The 22,980-nt window shown below is 43.4% G+C and overlaps 1 protein-coding gene across 1 annotated transcript in view; it reads right to left on the reverse strand.

Annotated features, from left to right (window-relative positions):
* Positions 1-22,980, reverse strand: part of LMAN2L (lectin, mannose binding 2 like) — a 243,166-nt gene that overhangs the window by 121,910 nt on the left and 98,276 nt on the right. Inside the window, exon 5 of the mRNA XM_085634525.1 lies at positions 1,436-1,597. Coding sequence (XP_085490651.1) covers positions 1,436-1,597 — 162 coding nt within the window. The remainder of the gene's footprint in view (positions 1-1,435; positions 1,598-22,980) is intronic.

Genomic DNA, 22,980 nt, shown 5'->3' on the forward strand with positions numbered 1-22,980 from the left:
GTATTTCTTTTGCCTTTCTGCTTATTCTCCACACTGTGTGTGTGTTGATCTGCATATTGTATACTGTGTATATATATATTGCTGTCAGTCCGTCCGTGTGCCTCGAAGGCACGGAAAAAAGGGGCGGAACGGACGTCATCACGCCGACGAAGTCTTCTTATGGAGCCGGTGACGTCAGCGGAGTCGCGTGCGGAGCAGTGTCTCTGTAACGTCGTCTTCGACCTCATCGGCGTGGACTGCTACAAAAGTTTCCGAATGTTGCTGGCGCAGAGGATATTCACAAGGTGAGGAATCCACAGGCAGATACTGTATCTACCAGAAAAAGCATTACCGAAGGTAAGTAACTTGTTCATCTATCCCTCAAAGTCTTCACTCACCACTCTACTAAGCGCTGCTTTCCATAACACAATACCTGCACCTTGATGGTCATCATGCACAACATGGAAACACTTCCCACATAGGCTCAATATTAAGATGCTCTCCTGACAGCAAACCCTACACGGTGTAACATGCTACCCATGTGGGCAAGTGCTTAAGCACCCCAAAAAGGGCCACATAAATACTAAATACAATGAAAACTACAGCAACCCTAAATTCGTACGCTGAATGAAAATGTTCTACTCTTGGGGAGCATTTTATTTTGTGATGTTAAATCTAAACAAGGTTTTAGTACAATACAGACATGTTTCTTTTAGCTTGGCAATCTAAGCATTAATCAATGTCACAAAATAATTACTGCGTCAGCGTAGTTTATAGTTTTGCTACGCAATTTCTATGAATTGAACCTCAAAAACATTACTCAAAAATTCAGAAACAAGTTTACATTAAACGAATGCACAAATTATGAAATATTTTATTTATTCCACCAACAAAAAAAAATGAACATTTTAATGGGAAGGTAGAAGTGTTTCAAAATCTGATTTTTATTTCTAAAAGACAGAGCAATATGCTAGACACAAGCCTATCACTGTTTCTTGGCTCCTAATGCATGCTCTTTTTGTCAATGCATAACAGTGCTCCATTTGAGGGCACCGCTTTTTCATAAGCCAGATTCAGTTTGCTGTGTTTGCATTGCTCCCAGGAATCAAGGTGAGGATACAAATTACTATTTAGCCTTCAATTTCATTCATGTTTAAAGAGAGTTTTACATTTTTCAATTATACATTTGCTTTTGTATGCATATACAATTTATTAATCAGTTCTTTTTTCATTTTGGAATAGTCAGACTCCCCATGAAGATGTTGAGTTTACTGGGATCCGCAGGTCCCAAGTTAAGAACTGCAGCTCTAGTCCTATAGCATCATCACAGCAATTTTAGAGAACGCCTACAATATTGCAGAAAGCTCGCACTGCTGGCTGGACTTCTGTAGCTTTGACATGGTGCTAGTGGAGGTATTCTTGTAGGAGATATCACTATATGAAAGAATTCACTTACTGTGAGTCTGCGTTTGACGTATCGGATCACAAGGATGGTATCGTGGTTCAAATTGCGTACCACAGCAGTGCAACCACCAAGCTCCGTGGGCCTCCCATCCCGACTGTGGTCATAAGTGAGGGAGCCATTGTTCACCATTGCAGAGATATATGGGAAGACACGCTGAAAGAAAAAAGTTAGACTAGAATAAATGTCAGAAGGGAAAGAAAAATGAAATGGGTCTCACATGAATGAATCCTCCAACCCTTTTATGATTTTCATCCTATGTGATAGGCAATGCTCCTTGTCAAAAATCCAAGTATCATCTAACCATGCCCACCATGTGCTAAAATGCCTCCATTCCTATTGCTTCCTAGTTGCTCCTAAGCCCTTTCCCCATTGCACAAAAGCCGCACTGCCCTAAATAATTAGTATGAAAGACTAACCGTGGGATATTGCCAGGAGGCTTTAGTTTGAAAATTCCAGAAGCCCTTCATTTACTTAAACGTTTTGCATATGTAGCTAGGTGGAGGACACTGACCCGAGGAGTGGTGAAGGAAGCTCTTTAAATGCAGAAATGTTTGAGAAAACACCTTAAAGTGCTCAATGAAATGGCAGCTATTAATGGGAGTGGAAGGTAGATATGTGAGAGGAGTGTTCCAGGAGAAATGCTAGCTGAATCTGGAGGGGAAGCAGAGATTAAAAATGGTAAACTGCAATGATTTCCTTCAGAGGTGGAGAGAAGCACAAAGAGAAGGATATGGTCTGAACAAGGTAAGGAGAGATTGTCCAAAAAATGATTTGAACACCAGTGTGAACATACATTGACCAAGCTAATAGGTCTCAGCTTAAAAATTGAGCTATTGGTTTCGCTAAATGTTAGAGGAAAGCCTGCATGGAGATTCATGCACACACATTGATGGTAATATTAAAAGGATTTTCAGTTTACTAAAACCCATTTCAATTGTGACCGATGCATACAAAGGTGTCGTTATTCATGGTCGGGCGTGTGTTATGTGCGCAAGAGTATTGCGAAGCATGACAGTCACCTTTTTATTTACCGTTTAATATATTGGATGACCATGTTAGAAAAGTAAATTGAAATGTTTAATTAGTGAAAAACAAGTGCATGCAAAGCACAAAAAAGGACTCATATTCCCTGCTGCAATGTCCTTGAGAAACAAATTAATGTAACAAAGAAGGATGGAAAAGCGATGGGAAGTGGGGTGGGAAAAAGTTAACAAGCATTTGCAATGTAGTAGGTCTCACATTATTGAAAGTTTGAGCTATTGACATTGCTAATAATAATAATTTAATGTCAATATCTTAAACTTTCAGCACCCGCGCTTTACCTTAAGATGTTTAAAGCTAAAGTGCAGGTTGCCGAGATTGTAACAAAACGAAAGAGAATAAAAAAGGCGTGCAGCCGCATTTTTATTCTATTTATTGACTTTTGAAGCAATCGTGGCACCCGCGCTTTAGCTTTAAACATCTTAAGCTAAAGCGCGGGTGCCGCAATTGCTTAAAAAGTAAATAGAAAAATATTTGCAATGCAATAGGTCTCGCATTACTGAAAGTTTAAGCTATTGGCATTGCATTATTATTAGCAACGCCAACAGCTCAAACTTTCATTAATGCAATACCTAATGCATTGCAAATGCTTGTTTTGCAAGGGCATTAACTGGAGGTGGACGGGGAGACAATTCCCTAGTTCATGGCTAATTTAAGCATTCCACATTTATATGGTCCGGCCATAAAGATTTGTGATGTTCCACAGGGCGGTGTGAAACAGGCCTGGCTTGCTTTAAAGTTAGATCACTAACCAAGAGAAGCGAATCAAACCCCGGACACTACAAAATAAATGATAACAGGCAAAGGCCGCTTTAATTGTTTTTAAAAATGGCACAAACACACACAAGTATTACCTTGCAGTTCACTCCCACCCTGGACTTCCAACATGGGGATGCTCTCCGGTAGAGAATGGGTACTGCTCTACTATTTACTAATTGTAACCTTTGCTCAGTTTTATAAAGAGTTCAACAATCAGCATCCTGTGAATCCTCCATGCTACACATAAAAGAAATGTGCGGCTGCCATTGTTGACCCTGAAGCGTGCCGCACTGTTAAAAACAAAGCTCATCTTTAAAAAAAGAAAAAATGCAAGCGGTAGTCGCAGCCCTGCACAACAAAGTTAATGACAGGCCTGCCATTGTTAAAGTTCTAGCGTGGCGTGTCTAATAAATATAAAGAAAGGTTGCTGTCCAGGTCTTATGGGCAAGCCGCGCTTAAGAAAAGACAGGTGCGCTCATCATTGTTGACCCCGAAGCGTGCCACGCTGGTGAAAAAAACAAAAGGTGCGTCTTAAAGCCAGAAGTGTCGCACGGCCTTAAAAATAATATATTGGTGCGTATGCAGCGTTAATGGCGCGAGCAGCCATCGTTGAAGAGCTGCTTGAACAAAGACTAGCAGTTGCAGGAAAGCAGGTCGTGCCTGCAATAGGAACAAGCATTTGCAATGCAATAGGTCTCGCATTTAAGAGAGTTTGAGCTATTGACATTGCAAAAGACAATGCCTTTTATTTTTGTTTTCGTTTTAAATACATAAATAAAAGGCTTTGTCATTTACAATGCCAAAAGCTTAAACTCACGTAAATGCGAGACCTATTTGCATTGCAAATGCTTGTTCTTCCAGTCCACATTCATATCTCCCTGCGTCCTTGTCACCCTGTCTGTACCGGTCGGGTTCAGAATTACTTTGAAACAGGTCCTTATAAGGGCTTCAATTCATGCAATTAACTTGAAAAGCAAAAAGTCTAAAAAAAATAACAAGCATTTGCAATGCAATAGGTCTCGCATTTACCAGAGTTTAAGCTATTGGCATTGTAAATGATAATGCTTTTTATTTATGTTTTACAAACGAAAACAAAAATAAAAGACATTTTATTTGCAATGTCAATAGCTGAAACTCGCGTAAATGCGAGACCTATTGCATTGCAAATGCTTGTTACTTTTAGTCTACAGCGCTGCAACAAGAAAGATTAACGTTGAGAAACTAATATAATGTTTTGACACTCACTACATTAATTGTATTTATAAATAAAAATCATGTTTGTGAAATAAAGTTGGGTTGGGTGTTTCGGTGACATGCTGTCAGAGACCGATTTTCTTTTGTCATGCTCAGAGCACTGCTGGGGGGGGGGGGGGGGGGGGGAGGGGGGGGGGGCATGCAGATCCTGGTGTCTGTCCAGCCGCTGGCATGCAGCTCAAGAGAGGAATTCTGGGAAAGCGAATACTGTTTGGACATGATGTCGAGTACAACTAAAATACGTCGTTCGTTATATATTCCTTGGCAGATGATCAGACAATCAGAGGCTCACAAGACTGCAACGACGTGACAGCCAGAATACATTTCAAAGATAATAATAGCTAATAAGCAATGGTGTTGCAAATGGCTGGAAACACGGTGTCCAACACATTTTATACCCCCCCCCCATGAAGTTTTTAGGGAGGTGAAGGGAAACATTGAGGTAATGTACGCTTTTCAATTGTAGAATTATTGGCCGCAAAAATAGAAAAGAATCCGCGTCGTGGGAAGGGGGGGGGGGGGGGGGGGACAGTGGGGGTCGGGGGTTAGAGGCGGGATCACGCTTTTTACAAATAACCATGCGTTCCTAAACAGCCATGCGTTGTAATGGCGTGCACTTTGGCTGTGTGCGAGGTATTGTACTTTCAATAGGAAACAACGCATTGGCGTTGAAACGCTGTGCGTTGTTAAAAATGCCAATGTAATGGTCATTGCGATGTTTTACACGCGTGGTAAATGCATGCGTTGAAATCGTTTGCGATGTACGAACATACATCCCTGCCATCTTTGTGACGCATTATCTGCCATTGGCTTGGCATTGCAGCACTTTCATAAGTCTCCGGCAGGACCCTCACATGCCAGAGGGGGCGCCATACCCCCACTTTCATGCTTTTCAGGCCCCCACCCTTCTACTGCATTTATAGCCTTTTAATGCAAGCGTGAGTTGTTTACTAGTGTAGTGGCAACTACCATAGCCCACCACTAGATGGTGGCAGATGATTCAGCTGCCATACTCTACTTTTCTCGAGGATATTCGTTTATACCTAGAATAAGGCCTCAGAGGGACCCTGCTTGAAGGTTGTGACCCAGACCCCGCGAAAGCCTTCGTCAGGCCTGGCCCAGGGATGACTTTCCAAACTGCCCCAAGATTTCCATATCACCCTAGAGCACAATTCAGCTTGTGAAGAAGTCTTATCAGAAGTGTCAATAGAAAAGTTCCTCTGTTAGGTGACTGTTAAGTACAAGTTGTGGGTGACATTTCTTGGAGTTTGGTGGATGAGACTGGAGGGCTGTACCAAATCACTTCCTCATCTTCTATAATATGTGTTATGTTATGTCATGCTATGCCATGTTATGTTAAGCTATACTATGCTATGTCATGTCATGTCATGTCATGTCATGTCATGCTATGTTATGTCATGCTATGCTATGTTATTTTATGTTTTGTTATGTTATGCTATGCTGTACTATGTTATGTTATGGTATGTTGTGTTATGTCATGCTATGCTATGTTAAGCTATACTATGCTATGTTATGTTTTGTCATACTATGCTATGTTATGTCATGCTATGCTAGGTTATGTTATTTTATGTTTTGTTATGTTATGCTATGCTGCGCTATGCTCTATGTTATGTTGTGTCATGCTATGCTATGTTATGCTCTGTTATGTTGTGTTATGTCATGCTATGCTATGCTATTTTATGTTTTGTTATGTTATGCTATGCTATGCTGTGCTATGCTCTGTTATGTTATGTTGCGTCATGCTATGCTATGTTATGCTATACTATGCTATGTTATGTTTTGTCATACTATGCTATGTTATGTTTTGTCATGCTATGCTAGGTTATGTTATTTTATGTTTTGCTATGTTATGCTATGCTATGCTGCGCTATGCTCTGGTATGTTATGTTGTGTCATGCTATGCTATGCTATGCTCTGTTATGTTGTGTTATGTCATGCTATGCTATGCTATGCTATTTTGTTTTGTTATGTTATGCTATGCTATGCTCTGCTATGTTATGTTGCGTCATGCTATGCTATGTTATGCTCTGTTATGTTATGTCATGCTATGCTATGCTATTTTATGTTTTGTTATGTTATGCTAAGCTGTACTATGTTATGTTACGGTATGTTGTGTTATGTAATGCTATGCTATGTTAAGCTATACTATGCTATGTTTTGTCATACTATGCTATGTTATGTTTTGTCATGCTATGCTATTTTATGTTTTGTTATGTTATGCTATGCTATGCTGCGCTATGCTATGTTATGTTGTGTCATGCTATGCTATGTTATGCTCTGTTATGTTGTGTTATGTCATGCTATGCTATGTTATTTTATGTTTTGTTATGTTATGCTATGCCGTGCTATGCTCTGTTATGTTATGTTGCGTCATGCTATGCTATGTTATGCTAGGAGTTTGATATGAGGGAAGGTTGCTGGGCATCTTTTCCAGCCTGTATCAGCTGAAGGGTCCCACATGCCCATTTCTACATTTATTACTTCAGTGCTTTTAGGGATGTAAGTGCCACCCTGCTGTCACTGCACACTCCTACCTGGGCTGCTGAGACGTTGTGCTGGAAGTACAAAAATCCCCGCACCTAGGCTTCTCACAAGCTCCCGAGGGAGTTATCGGCGCCATCTTACGATCATACAGCAGCACACACACAGAGTTAATAACACCCACCCAACACCGTCCAGATAAATGACTTAAGGACATCAGAACTCCGAAGCGCCATCAAACACCTCCAGTTAACTCACACAATCTGGCACAAATATGGCCACCCATCTGTGTCAAGTTTGCAAATGACTGTTTAGAGATCCGTATGAAAGTAAAGAATAAAATATTTACTGTGTGATGACAGACAGTACTTAGCTTAGAGTAAAACATTGCATTACTTATCAAAGACGTGACTGGCAATGTGTCAAGCCAATGGCTGAAGGGTTCTAGGCCAGAGAAACAAATGGCTGAAGAACGATGACTCAAGGACCACTGTGTGTTTATATCAGGGGCGCAACTAGAGCCAAATTTCGGGGGGGGGGGGGGGGGGGGGTAAGAAAAAATTTCGGGGGGGGGCTGAAACTTTAAGCAATAGGCAGAATGGAGCTGCAGGGGCTCGTACATGGGGTGAAACAACAGCGAGGCCTCATTAACATACAAATGGTCTTTTAAAGACCTGTGAAGTGATCGGGTGCGGCTGTGTGTGTGCCCGGAAGCTGTCTCAGCCCGGGCTGCCACACACGACGGGGGGGGGGGGGCTGAAGCCCTTTAAGTCCAATGGGCAATGGGTGTTGCGTGCCTGGTTTATATAATATATTTTTGGAAAAAGAAACTCTCGGATTATGGCATAACCAAAAGGGCCAAAAAAATGCCTCCTTCTGTGAATGGCGTGTCGTATAGCTGGCAAAATTCTATTACGCAGCAGCACCGAATATCTTCACACTGCTTCTGGCTGAGGAAACAAGAGATGAGGGAAGCAACTGACGGATACATCTTTATGCGCAGTTGTTTTACAAAGAATGTTTGAAAGTTTAACGTGCAGCCCTACAACAGAGCGTGCTTTTTTTCCCCCTCTATAAAAAGATATTGTTACGCGCTGCCCACGTGTACTGTGCCTTTTGCCCGCCGCGCGCCACCAAAGAAATGTACTCAGTTACCATCTTTCTGAAGTCACTAGTTGACCTTTTGTTTGAGATATTTCGCCTTAGATGAGCTGGCTCTAGTATTCCATGCGGCGATGGCGCGTCTGAGTCGCCACCACCAGCGAGAGCCGTTCTTTAGGAAAGCTGACATCACAGGCGATGAACATGTCAGGACTGTGCGTAGATAAGGAACAGGGTAAAAGGGAGTGCTTCAAAGGCATGCCAGATAGTGAAAATGAAAGTAAAAGTTCAAGCATGCAAACATCTGACTTGCCCAAGAGGAAACGCGAGTGAGAGCAGAGGTGAAGACTAAGTAATCTGCTGTTTGTAGCTGACATGCATTTTATGCAGCAATTATGGATAGGAAGGGTAGGAGGGGGATTAAAGAAACCTTCTTTATACATGTTGTGAAGATCTTCTAGAGCTGAGAAAGAAACTAATGTCTTGTACTATAACCGAGGCTTGCACAACACCTAACTTCTGCGATTTATAACAAAGGTGAGCTAAAACTCCATACGGCAAGCTTGGCTCTCGGACGAAGCTCAAAGCTTTACTGTGCAGGAGGCGCTGGGTAAATGCAAGGCAAACAAGAAGGGCTGGGCAAGAAGGGAGGGGGGAATGTGAGGAGCCAGAATACAAGTGAGATGAGACAAGACAAGCCCGGCGGAGCGTGGGCGCGAGCGCTTGGGGGCGGGGGAGCGGACCCTTTGAAGTGCTTCAAAGGAGCCAAAGCTATAGAGAAGGGAGGGGGGAGTGGGAGCAGCTGTGCACGTGCATGTGATCGTGCACTCAAGGTTTAGGCCAGCTAAAACTGTGGGTAGCACTTTGAAAATCCCACATATAAAATGTCTCTTCGAGCCTTTGGCTCGCGAGACCTAAAAACACAAATTGATTTCCCAGCATCAATTTAAACCCTCTGGTAACTAATCTCACGAATCAGTTCCCGTTTTACTTTATCTCGCATTCCCTACGCCAATTTGCTTTTTCCAGATGTTGTGTTTCTGGAGTTATTTTCCATGCAACATAACTCTTGTATATCGCATACTGTGAACTGAGTCACCTCTAAGAGTTCAGGTTGCGAGTGGATATTCATGATGGGGGGCCGATTAAAAACTGTGGCAGTGGGGCTCGGTGCGGTGTGAGTTTCTCACAGTGAGTTCAGCGATTTAGACTGGTGTTCGGACCACAGACGCAGACAATCCTTGGCCTCACTTTAGAGCGATGGTCCCTTATGTGCAAACTGCAATTGTGACTTTATGAGGGAAGAGTGTAACAGAGGTACACAGCTGCCAAAATACTGACAGTGACAAAGGGAAAATAAAATACGATGCTTAAGCATGAATGGTTCGGTTTGTGAGTGTGCGTGTGGTGTATACGTGTATAGGATTAAAGGAGGTACATGCAGAAGAAGAATGAAAGATGGTGCTGAAGATGAAAGATGATATGAAAAATGCAGAAAGAGGATTTCAGAATGTGTGGAGAAAAGGGCGTTTTCTTTGATAATGCTAACATGCATTGGCAAAGACAAACTTTCTGGCTTGTTTTAGGTATAGGTCCGTTATATTACATGTCTGGATACAACAGAAACCTCACAGAAGCACATACATACCAGCCAGGAGGCAAACACTGATTCACCTGATAGTGGTTTACATGTTTTATGCCACTCTCTCATTGTATAGGCCACCCTCCTTGGAAACATTCCAAGTTGTGCTCCTTTTGTCGTGCCCCCTTTAGAGGCACCTGCCCCTGACCAACATATACATTATTCATCACATTTAAAGCACTGGTTTGGATACATGCACTTCTAAACATCCCAGGGTGTTACTCAGAAATGCGCTACTCAAGAGTAATGGAGGGACATGTGAATGCAAGTCAATAGTGAGGGAAACCAGTGTATACAGTCTGTGGTGGCAGGAAACTTGCCAGCTTATGAAGGAAGTCTACGTTAACAGGCAATATAGGCAAAAAAGAACAATTAGCCACAGACAACAATAAGGCATCATTATCTCTTATCCTGCAGCGCAACCCAGGGGCCAAATTGCAAAGTTGCAGCAATGTCATACGAAGCATTCATGTCGGACGTAGGTTCTCAGGCTAATAAAACAAGACAAGTAACAGATAGCCCCCCTAAAGATAAGAAATTGCTTTGCGACAGCCGCATAGCAGAGGAACAGGCCCGGATGGACCGTACGAAAGGGCAGTGGCCAAAAAGCATCCTTTGCAATGGCAAGCCAGCGTTTAGCAAAAACGCTGACAAGACCCAATGAAAATGATGGTTGGGGCTTCAAGTCCCCTTCTGAAATCTGCTCTCAATAGCTCTCGCCGTGCGAGCAGCACTTTGCGCTGCAACGCCAGGCGAGACCTAAAAAGTTATTAACCACTTCGATGCTCATGACGGAGCGGTTCCTTCAAGAGCATCGGCTGGGCTGTGCTCATGACGGAACCGCTCTGTCATGGCACCCGCCCACGCATGGGCAGCCCAACATGTTGCCACAAAGGGGGATGGCAGTAGAAGAGTTTCCGCTGCCACCCCCCCACCGCAATCCCATGACGTCAGCGCGCGCCAACGTCAGGAAGCGCTGGACGCGCTGGAAACCATGTGTTTCCAGCTCGTCCAGGATGAGCAGTTGAGTTTTCTTGCTCCGGTAGCGCGGGTGTTGGGGATTTTGTAAAGTATTGAGGCATCGGGGGGGAGGAAAGAGTATTTCCTCTCCCTTGATGTCTCAATACAGGGCATTCCTGCAGCACGATCTCGCACAGCGTCACGATCGTGCTGCAGGAACGCCCCCACTAGGCACCAGGGATCCCTTATTGAGTTAAAGGAAGGGACCCCTTGGGCAAGGGTCGCTTCCTTAGGGGGCCAATTTATTTTAAGACTTTTCTGCCCCCCCTGGGGAAAGATCGCCCACATTTGTTGGCGTTTCAAGCCTGGGGGGGGGCAGGAAAGCACACTAGACCCAGGGATTACTATAAAATTGAAATGGAAGCGACCCCTTGGGCAAGGGTCGCTTCCAGGGGGCCAATTATTTACTATGGGAATTCTGCACTTTTTATGGTGGGCAGAAACAACCACTAGACACCAGTGAGTTAGTTTAAATTGAAATGGAAGCGACCCCTTGGGTAAGGGTCGCTTCCAGGGGGGATATTTTTTGGTATGCGTATTCTGCCCCCCCCTATTTGAAGGCCCATCTGGCCGATTGACCATTTGGGGAGCGACATAGCGTGTTATAATGTTAATTGTTTTATTTCTTGTGAATTGCAATTGTAATGCTTTATTTCTCCCTTTTTGTTCTAGTTCAAGGCTTTTGCTGTTTAGACTGTTCCAGGTTGTGGTTTCGTTACTGGTGCCCTCTGCTGTTTGTATAGTTGCATGTGTTTGGTAATAGACTTTTTTTTGTACAATTTAAATGAGTTTCATTTCTCTGCATGAATGTGTTTTTTGCAAATGGTGTAATAATAGCAGTATGTTTGGCTTCTGTTTTTTGAGTGTCAAATTTTTTGGGGCATTAGTGCTCAATGTGTACTTTGTTGTCTTGTGAATAATTGGTTTTGTTTTTTTCTTTCTAGTGGGATATCGTTGGTTTTTGCTGTGTCTCTGCAGAGTAGGTGCTGGTGAGTGTAGCGGTCTCTTGCAAGCGAATCGTATAGTTTGAGTATATAGATCTTTGTGATAAAGGCACACTTTGTTAGGTCTCGCCTGGCGAACGCAGCGCGAAAGCGCTGTCTCCAGCGAGATCTATTGTTGCTGACTTGCCTCGGAAGTGGGACAGGAGATGGGCATGCGCAGGGCCTTTGGCGGATTGGAGCATGTGTACGCGCAGGTACAGTCACGCGGTGTGCACATCTCCTGTCCCCCTTCCATCCTCGCAAGCCTCATGCAGTGTTACTTTCACTTTCCCTTCCCCTGTCGGCTCCACGGAGACAGCTTTTCAAATTGGTCTCTGTAATATGAAGACCATAACTCCGTGCCTACAAGTCTTAAGTACTCCCAGGACATTCCCGTACCTACATGTTAAACATATACAAAGCACGTGTCAAGGTCTGCTGAAAGTCTCAAACGTAACAGGGGTCAATGACCGAGGCTATGGTAGCCTCCCGTTGCTGGCCCGTCACCGAGCACCAAAGTAAGTGCTCCTCTCCGGCAATCACAGCACACCTTGGCATCATTCACAAGTACCCACAACACCCCTGATCAGCAGCACCTCTAGGGTTTTACCTCCGAGTCCTCTTTAAACTGCGGCAGGGGTGGAAACTCAAGCTTCATATTCTCCATGTCCCAGAGCCTAGCTGGTGCGCAGGGTGGAAGAAAGGCGTCTGGGTTCGGCGGAGCAGTAATGACGGTAATACACGTGACGGCTTCCCGTGATCCAGCTCAAGAGCAGCTAATAATTCCAACTCGGTTGCCAAGTGTCCCCGCCTTGGGCGCCCTCCTCCCTGGGCCACACGAGCTGCGCAGCACCCATTCCAGTACGGCGAAGTCTGCAGGCGCCGCCACTGGGCACGAACCGCAGGCCACGCTGATGTGTACGCTCACAGCGCGCCTACAACGCACGCATGGCGCTCCCACACGTTCCCTTGTTTAGAAATGCGCCCTCTCTAGGAGATATCCCTTTCATTCTCTTCTTACTCTGGGCTGCAATGATTCACACACCTCCGGGGCTTCTATTTACGAGCAGCCTGGCCCCCCGAGGGAGAGAAACTGGGGCTGAAAGGGGCCTGAAGAGCACCCCGCGTAATATGTGGAAGAAACACTCACTGTGTGGAAATCAATATGGACAGCTCACACCAGTTTCGCAACACAAAGCTACCGAGACAGGAGGGGGCATTTATCGGTGTACGTAGGATGAATGAGCAGCTTGCAACACCTGGGATTGTTCGCATGCCTAAAGCGCTCACCACGGGTCCTCTGGGCACTTCAATAATAGGGATGGTTAATACACGGTTGTATTTAGCCACGGGGCAGACACTCTTTCATCGTTACACTCAATGTTTGATTTACTCCAGTCAATGTAAATCTGAATGAAAGTAGGGTGAAATAAGGAGCTATAGAGAGTTCACTGATATGGGGCAGAAAATCCTCCCCAACATTTCTGCAAACTACGCAATTTTTGAACGGCCGAAGTACTGTGTAGAGTATCTTTTTCAATGGCAGGTACTTCTTTCATACTGTAGCATTTATATAACGCTTCACTCTTCTATGCAGCGACGAAGCGCGCAAATGTGGTTAGTTTCAATCTGCCATTACAGCGCCTCGATGTCAAACATGTCCAGGTTACCTAAAAGCAAGGCATTCGCGTTATGTCTTGCAAGCGCCCGTTTCTCTGCACTTTTAACCTCAGCCCCGATGGGAGGTCATTAAGATTCACTGATTGACCGCCGATGCGGTAAAACATGCGCTGCTCGAGGGACTGAATTGCTGAGTGGCAACAAGCGAGGCCTCTCGGCGCTCTATAACAAACTACTCTGTTAAGAGCATTCACCTGTCTTTAAAGACAAAGAACGGATCGAAGAATAATTTCACCATATACACGGGAACTAGATTACCGCCTCAGGGACTGACCACCGGACCCGGATAACTTTGAAGGCCTCCTGGTTACTTCAAGAGTGACTGGACCGAAGGTGTCGGACTATCAGCCCAGGCGCTATTTTACCGCCATGCTATCCGGACTATCTGCACGAGCGCTAGGTTACCGCCACGGGAACTGAACTAAACAAACAGGGATAGATTACCATCCAGGGGGTGGATTACCAGTACTGGATTACTTTGAAGGTCACGGAATTACTTTTCAGGTGGAGTGCATTAAAGAGGTTAAACTATCGTCCCGGGAGCTATTTTACTCCCACGATGTCTGAACTATCTACACAGGTGCTAGGTTACCGCAGCGGGAAGTGAAATACACGGCACTACAGGGGGTGGACTACTGGATTACTTCCAAGGGAATGGGATTACTTTCCGAGGGACTGGACTAAAGGGATCTGGACTCTCCGCAGGAGCCTGTTTCACCGCCACACAGATGGGACTTCCACGGACACCCGCGTTACCTTCTCCGCCTCAGGGACGTAGTAACTAAATTATCCTAAATTGAACTGGTACCTAGAACTGGGGTTCAAGTTACCTCTAGGGCCACTTGGCCACAGTCCGTTACCGCCCAGTTATTACATCAGTTACGAGGCTGACATCACGGTAGGTGAATTAGCTGTCTGACACACCCCTCCCTTATGCGGCCTCTCCCCCTGAATTAACATAACTTTCTACCCTTGCACTGTCCCTCCTTTCCCTACACAGATCTCATAATTTACTTTTAACAGTCGATCCCTTTCACTATCTTCCTATCCCACAGTCTCCCTGTTAAGAGGTGTGGCGCTGCCGCCAGGGCGACTGGCTCCGGAATCTGGGGATCAAGGTTCGATCCCCGGCGCCGGCGGCAGATTAACCCAGCACCATGTGACTCTGGGCAATAGCTTGCTTAATCTTCCCGACGGCCCCCAGCGCCTAGAGACCCTTACGGGTGAATGTTCGCGCTTTACAAATGTGGATTATTATTATTATTATTATTATAACATCCATTTCAACCCCACCTCCATTAATGTGTACCTCATTTCTCTCAGCAATCTGCTCAATCCACTATTCCCCGGTCGTAAACACTCCCTTGGATCGCAGCACACGCTCTAGTGTTCCTTCCCTTGTCCTCTCCTCCTCTGAACTTCAAGCCTCCAGAGGGAACCGGGTCCTCTCCTTTATTCTCACCCATCGTCTCGGCCTCCCTCTTTGACGTTAGTGTCCCTCTTCTTAGGTTGCCGTTCCGACACGCTCATTGTTGCTCCTTCCTTGGAACTAGTTACAAAGCAAAATGCAGTTGTCGGGTGTGAAAATGCAGCACAAGTAAAAGTGTGAGGGGCCAAAGAAACAAAAAGCCTGAAATGCTCAGGAGTAATTAAAATTAGGTCAGAATAAACGTGAAGCTACAGATTAAGACGCTCATTTAGACTCCAATGAAAACAAGCATTTGCAATGCAATAGGTCTCGCATTGATGCGAGTTTGAGCTATTGACATTGTAAATAACAATGCATTTTATTTATGTTTTTAAAAAGAAAACAAAAATAAAAGGCATTGTTATTTGCAATGTCAAAAGCTCAAACTCGCGTCAATGCGAGACCTATTGCATTGCAAATGCTTGTTTTTTTTACTTACTTATTTTGCACAGTGTTGGTTGATGTGGACTTGTTTGTGCAGTCTCCTTTCTTAGTAAGGATAACGGCTAGTCGCAGGATTACTGCTCAGCAGGTTGTTGGTATGCTTTTTGAGTCTTCCTCTGACCATGGTTCAGAGACTGACTGCATCTGAGGCAGAGGATGGAGGAGAAGATTCAGGCAGTGGGTTTTCTCTCCACATGGAATCGGACGTTCAAGCTACTCAGTGCGGATCAAGCTATTCTTAGTGCGGATGAAGTGCCTGTGTTAGAGGATATTGATGTGCCAATAGTGCGGCAAGAGGAATCTGGCTGCAGCCTGGGGCTGCAAGGCTTCCCGTTGTAAGTGCTGACCTCTGGGTTGCCCCAGGCATGGTGCAGCCGGCATTGCCAGACTTTACTGGTGTTCCAGGGTGTAGAGTGAATACTGAAAACGTTTTGCCGATACATTTTTTTCAGTTGTTTATGTATTTTTGGCAGAGATTGTTGAGCAGACTAATTTGTATGCCAAACAGTTTTTGAGGGACAACAGTGCCAGCCTTAAGCCCCACTCTAGAGCCACCCGGTGGACTCCCAACAAATCTGAAAGAGATGAAGAAGTTCTGCCTGTCATTGACCACTTTGTTGATCGATTTTCTGAGATCTATGCACCAGGGAAAGAAATACAAGTGGATGAGTCTTTGGTGTTGTTCAAGGGTCACTTTGTTTTTAGGCAATACATTCCTAGTAAGAGGGCATGCTATGGAATTGAGCTGTATATGCTGTTTGACAGTAGGACTGGATATGTCTCTAATATCAGGGTGTACACCGATAAGGAATCCAGAATTAACCCCCCTGGTTGTCCGTCCACTTTTGGAGTGACTGGGAAAATTGTGTGGTAACTTGGTAGAGGACTTTTTAACAAAGGCCACCATTTATTTGTAGATAACTTCTACACTGGTGTGCGGTTATTCAGGGAATTGGCCTAAGTGGACACTATTGCTTGTGGCACAATCCGCTCTAACCGTAAAGGTTTCCCAAAATAACTTGTTTGTCAAAAGCTTGTGTGGGGACAGTGCAGTGGCGTTGCGAGGAACTTCTAGCAGTGAAGGTTTCAGACAGGAGAGAGGTCTACATGCTGACTACCATCCATGATGAAAGCACTTCACCTGTGACTGTTTGGGATCAGGTAGCTGAAGCGCGCAAACCTGTGTGCATTTTAGACTATAATAGGCACATGGGTGGTGATGACAGAGTAGATCAGAGGTTGGAACCTTACGCTGTTCTTAAGGTTTACATTTGGCATAAGAAGTTGGCTATCCATCTTTTCCACTTGGCAACCTTTAATGCTTTTGTTGTTTTCAAGGATTCTTGTCCTGAGTCAAAGATTACTTTTGCTAAGTTTCAGGAGTCTGTAATAGGCAGCCTTGTTTTAGTGGAAAAGGCAAGTATTCCTAGAGTTGGAGTGGTGGAGGATGTTGCTAGATTGAAAGATCGCCAGTTTCCTGATCACATTCCGTCACACACCCTCAAAAGACTTTCCCAGTAGGAGATGTAGAGTCTGTTGGCGAAGAGGTACATGGAAGGAGACTCGTATGTACTGCCCAGAGTGTCCTTCAAACCCTGCGCTGTGTGCGCCTGCTTGTTTTAGAAAGTACCACACGCAAAAGAACTTTTGGGAGCATCCATGAGTGGTAAAGTGAACTGCCTGAAATGTGAAAATTGTCATTTTTTCAGCTAAAATTGAGGTTTGCAGGGGATTCTGGGTAAGGAAACGTTGACAATGGGAACAAAATGTAGAGCTTCGAAACAGTAAATATTTGCACATTTCCGAAAGTGGGAATACTCATACTAGCATGAGAATTATAGGTCATTTTTCAAAATGACTTTTGAAAACACATTGTCTTTCAATTGGAAGGCAGAAATGCATTTAAAGTCAATAGGTAATAACAGTTGATTTACAAATCTGAATTACCCTAACTTTACACCACAGAAATGTGAGGAAAATGTTTTTTTTTTTACCATTTTTTAGGTTTGCAAGGGATTCTGGGTAACACAACCTGGTGAGAGGCAGTCAAGTAGCCCCATCTTGGATTCGCCTGGGTGTCTAGTTTTAAAAAATGTATAGGTTTGCTAGGTTTCCCTAGGTGCCGGCCGAGCTAGGGTGCAAAAACTACAGCTAGGTAAATTGCCAAAAAAGGGTCATTTATCATTGTAAAAATGTGGTGTGTCCACGTTGCGTTTTTCACGTTTATGTCGCGGGCACTAGGCCTACCCACGCAAGTGAGGCACCAATTTTTATCGGGAGACCTGGGGGAACACTGGGTGGTAGGAAATTTGTCAGCCCGGTGGTGCCACAACTTTCCCACACAAAAATGTGTGAAAAAAGTGATTTTTTTACAGCTAAAATTGAGGTTTGCAAGGGATTCTGGGTAAGGAAACGTTGGGGGATCCACGCAAGTCATACCTCCCTGGAATCCCCCGGGTGTCTAGTATTCAGAAATGTGTGGGTTTGGTAGGTTTCCCTAGATGGCCGCCGAGCACGGGGTCAAAAACCCAAGTGACCCCCCTTGCAAAACCATGTTGTTTGGTGATAGGCAATTTTGATGTCGCCTCAATATATTTTGGGCCGGCAGAGCTAGGGTTCAAAAACTACAGCTAGGCACTTTGCCAAAAAAGGGTCATTTTTCATTGTGGTGTGTCCACCTTGCGTTTTGCGCCGTTTCCTGTCGCGGGCACTAGGCCTACCCACGCAAGTGAGGTACCATTGTTCTTCGAAGACTTTGGGGAACGCGGGGTGGGTGGAAATTTGCGGATCCACGCAGATTCCAGAAATTTCCACCACAGAAATGTGATGAAAATGTGGTTTTTTTGGACAATTTTTAGGTTTGCAAGGGGTTCTGGGTAACAGAACCTGGTGAGAGGCAGTCAAGTCACCCCATCCTGGATTCGCCTGGGTGTCTAGTTTTCAAAAATGTATAGGTTTGCTAGGTTTCCCATGGTGCCGGCAGAACTAGGGTTCAAAAACTACAGCTAGGCACTTTGCCAAAAAAAGGTCATTTTTCACTGTGAAATTGTGGTGTGTCCACGTTGCGTTTTTCGCAGTTTCATGTCGCGGGCACAAGGCCTAACCACGCAAGTGAGGTACCATTTTTCTCGGAAGACTTTGAGGAACACTGGGTGGTTGGAAATTTGTGAATCCACGCAGATTCCAGAACTTTCAAACACAGAAATGTGAGGAAAATTTGGGTTTTTTGGACAATTTTTAGGTCTCGCCTGAGCCAGCACATGCGCCGCTCTGGCGAGACATTTAGTAAGTGGGCTTTAAAAAGTCCGACCACATGCTTTTGCTTGTGGCCTAAAGCTTGCGGATACGCGCACCGGCGCCATCTGGCTTTGCTCTCTTGATCTCTTTATTTATCTTGGTTTCAATCGCAGCACTCGTGCTTGAACTGTAAAGATCTTAAGCTAAAGCGCAGTGCCACGATTGGTCAAAAAGTAAAGAAATTGAAAAAATAATTTTTTCAATTTCTTTACTTTTGAAACATTCGCGGCACCTGCTTTAGCTTAAGATTTTTACAGTTAAAGCGCGAGTGCGGCGATAAAACCAAAGTAAATAAAGAGCAATAAAAAGCAGATCCGCAAATTTTTCACTTTATTTACTTAGCTTTCAATCGCGGCACTTGCGCTTTGGCTGTGAACATCTCAAGAAATAGAAAAAAAAAATCTATTTACTTTTGAAGCAATCAGGGCACCTGCGCTTTAGCTTAAGATGTTTACAGTTAAAGCGCAATTCATCTATTGCACCCGGACATCGACTTGTGAACCTAGTCACCTTTGCTTTCTTTCCTTACCGGTGGCCTCACACAGTACTATCAACTTTTAACTCTTCAGCATTGCCTACCAGCAGCACTCTGACTAGTATGTCCACTTCTCATTCAAGACTTGTGCTTTTTGGATGCATTGTAATGGGGGTAGGGCTACGGCGCACATGAAGTGCAAGGCACCATAAATCCCTCAGACTCTGTCTGTAATCAGCCGTCCTGTCTCCCTTCAAGTACATAATACCTGGCACTGACACAGCGAAACGACCTTACAACATAACCAGGTTGGCGTGGATAAAAAACACCATTAATGCACTTCGTAGGGGAGGGTTTGTGGAGGTGACAACAAAACATGCCATGGTGCGTTATTGCAAGGAAACAAGGGGTCTTCGATCTCAGATTATCCCAACATACGACGACTTAAACGAGGACCTTTTGAATATATGGGAGAAAGAACTTATCTCCAGTTCTATGAAACTTATGGAGATTCTTATTGAAAATGCAGACAGGAAAGTAAACAAATTACAGGCAGAAATTACACAACTTGAAGGGGAGATTGTCTCAATGAATATGCCGGAGGTGGCTACAAAGAACTATAAAATTCTTAAAAGGAGTACTCACGGATCATCAAAATGATATCAAACAACGTAAAGCGCGGAAACTTAAGAGAGATGAGGTGGACTATAATAATGGCAGGGTCTTTACCTTTTCTAAAAAATATGATTATCTCATCTCAGGAGATGCAGGTAAATTGACTTCTCAACCACAATCCACTAGTTCTAGCAATACTTCTTTAAATAATGTTCCCTCAATCAGCAGTGATGCTGAAGGAGGATCTGGTGTGGAAGGTAGACAGAGTAACCCTTTGGGGAACTCGTCATTTTTACAAGAAGTTTATCGTATCAAAAGGGGCAATCGAGAATTGAACCAAAGAACAGACAATTCAAGACCACAAGGAGGGGCAACAGGGCCAGGAACAAACAGACAGAACAGGAATGAAAACAAGATCATGGGACAAACGGGATCGGAAATAAATACATGTGATGAAATTGAGGTAATTAATTTATCCAACTGCGTATTGAATGAAGATATGATAAAGCTATTGAAAAAGAGTCTGAGTTTCTGCCCATATTCTAAAGGTGATGTTTGTGACACTAAAATGGACTTATTCAAGTTCATACGGCGGTTAAAATTGAAAAAACATTTTGCGATGAATCCTGTACCCAATAAAGAGACGTTGTCACCCAGCAGTTCTGCATCCGATATTATTTCCATTAAAGATATACAGGACACTATGATGTTACTGTCAATCACTGAATTGGAGGAGGACCCTGTTACAATAGGGAAAGTATTATCAGATCTAGATATTAGATCAGACTACTCAATATCTAGTGGTCTGAAAGAGAAATCTCGCTGGTCCCCGAATTTGCACAGTGGTAATAACATAGAAATATTCCACACCCTTGTTACCAATGATCTAGATAGGAGTTTGAGGAACACTATCTCTGTTCATAGACCTAATCAAGATAATTTGACGATACCAGAGAGGCAAGCGCTCACAAGTTTAATGCATGATTCTAATCTAACTATTAAAAAAGCGGATAAAGGTGGAAACCTGGTAGTAATGAATACATCAGATTATGAACAAGAATTATTGTCCCAACTGAATAATGTACAATGCTATTTGAAAATCTCACATAATCCGGTATTCTCTCTTACTACCAAAATTAATGGGTTACTAAGGCAATGGCATGATAATCATTTACTAGATGATGAAGAATACTTGTATTTGAAGGTTAACCGTCCAAGTTATCCATGCATATAAACATTACCTAAAATTCACAAGGGCCTCCCCTTTCCACCAGGGCGCCCAATTGTCTCAGGAATTGGAGGAACAACTGAGCGATTATCCCAATATGTTGATCTGTTTTTGCAGCCTTTGGTTGTCAATTTACCATCTTATATAAAGGACACTCGGCATATTCTAAATGTTATTGGTGATGTTAACTGGGAGACTGGTATGTTATTGGTGACACTTGATGTAGTGTCTCTTTACACTAGCATACCTAATGATTTGGGTTTACAAGCGATTTAATTTTTTCTATCAAAAAGAACGGCCAGTCAATGGGAGCATACCCAAATGTTGCTGACTATGATCGAGTTGATACTCAATAATAATTTTTTTCTTTTCAAACAAGATTGGTATAAACAAACCCAAGGAGTAGCTATGGGTTCAAAAGTATCACCAGCCTATGCTAATTTATTTATGGGCTGGCTAGAAGAAAAGGTGGTGTGCGGCCCTTCAGCTAATAAATGGATTGACTGTATCCTATTTTGGGGGCGCTACATAGACGATTGTCTTATGATTTGGACGGGTACTGAACAGATGTTACTTGAGTTTGAGTACCTTAACAGTAATGAACTAAATATTTGATTCACAACAACTACTAGTGCATCTAAAGTGGTATTTCTTGATGTTGAATTATATATTGTCGACAACGTGATCCACAGTAGAATGCATCGTAAACCCACATCTTGCAATTCTATTCTTCACGCAGATAGTGCACATCCCAGACACCAGATCAAAGCAATTCCATTTGGAGAAATGGTTAGAGCGCGACGCAACTGTAGTGATACTATAGAATTTGAGAAATGTATAGATGATATGGAGAGAAGATTTTTACGGCGGGCCTATTCTAACAAGGACATTTCATTGGCGAAACAGAGAGCCATGAGGATTAAAAGACCATCCACATTGCAATCTAAAACAAGTATCCACTTAGAGACAACACCCATTAGAATGGTTACTGATTATACTCCCATTAGTAATTTGTTACGCAAAAGCTTGGCGAGACATTGGCATATTCTGCAGGCAGACAGTACCTTGAAAGAATTTCTAACAGACAAACCACAGGTGACGTATCGTAAGGGTAGGACTCTAGGATCATTGCTATGTCCTAGCTACCCTTGCAATAAGAAAAAAGATACTTGGCTCACGTCGCTATCAAAAGGTTTTTTTAAGTGTGGGCATTGTGGCATGTGTAAACATGCCAAAGACAAAACTAAACAATTTCATGATAACTATGGTCACAATTTCACTATTCAGTGTAATTTCAATTGTAGCTCTAAATATGTTGTATATGTAATTGTATGCAAATGTCAAAAAATCTATGTGGGAAGTACAATCAAAGCCTTAAAGGATCGTGTCAGTGAACATATGCGAGCCATTAAGAATTGTAACATGAGATACCCGATTGCAGAGCATGTATATAATTGTAAAGCTCAAGATCATCACAAATCATTTGAATTTTATGGTATAGATCATGTAGCAATTGACCCACGTGCTGGGAATAGAGAGCTGAAACTACGTAGACTTGAGACACGATGGATCATGCGCTTACGGGCGGTTGAGGATGGGCTTAATTATGATAGAAAACTGCAATATTTCCTGGGTGATTGAACTCTGATTAGATACGGAGATTTGTTTAACATGTATTTGGACTAGCTGGTGACCTAAGAGATATACGGTAATACCTTTAAACTGCACTACCTGCCTGAAGTGATTCCGTATTTAACCAACTTATTTGGATATTAAGAATCCCTTCAACAGTGGGATAATGACCCCTTCAATTGTGTGAAATCTGTGTGAAACGACCTTTCATCTTAGTAGGATCTGTCAAACTGAGGCACAATTATGTAGACATGGGAATGTTGTATTTATTTATAAATCATGACAGGTCAGGTTTAAAATAACTCTGATCTATTGTATTACTTGAATTAGATGTGCATAATTTTATATTAGCACAAATGACTGGATACGGTGTAGTGCGTATGATCTGATGTGAT

Source organism: Triturus cristatus, chromosome 11, assembly GCF_964204655.1.
Source record: "Triturus cristatus chromosome 11, aTriCri1.1, whole genome shotgun sequence".
Lineage (NCBI taxonomy): Eukaryota > Metazoa > Chordata > Amphibia > Caudata > Salamandridae > Triturus > Triturus cristatus.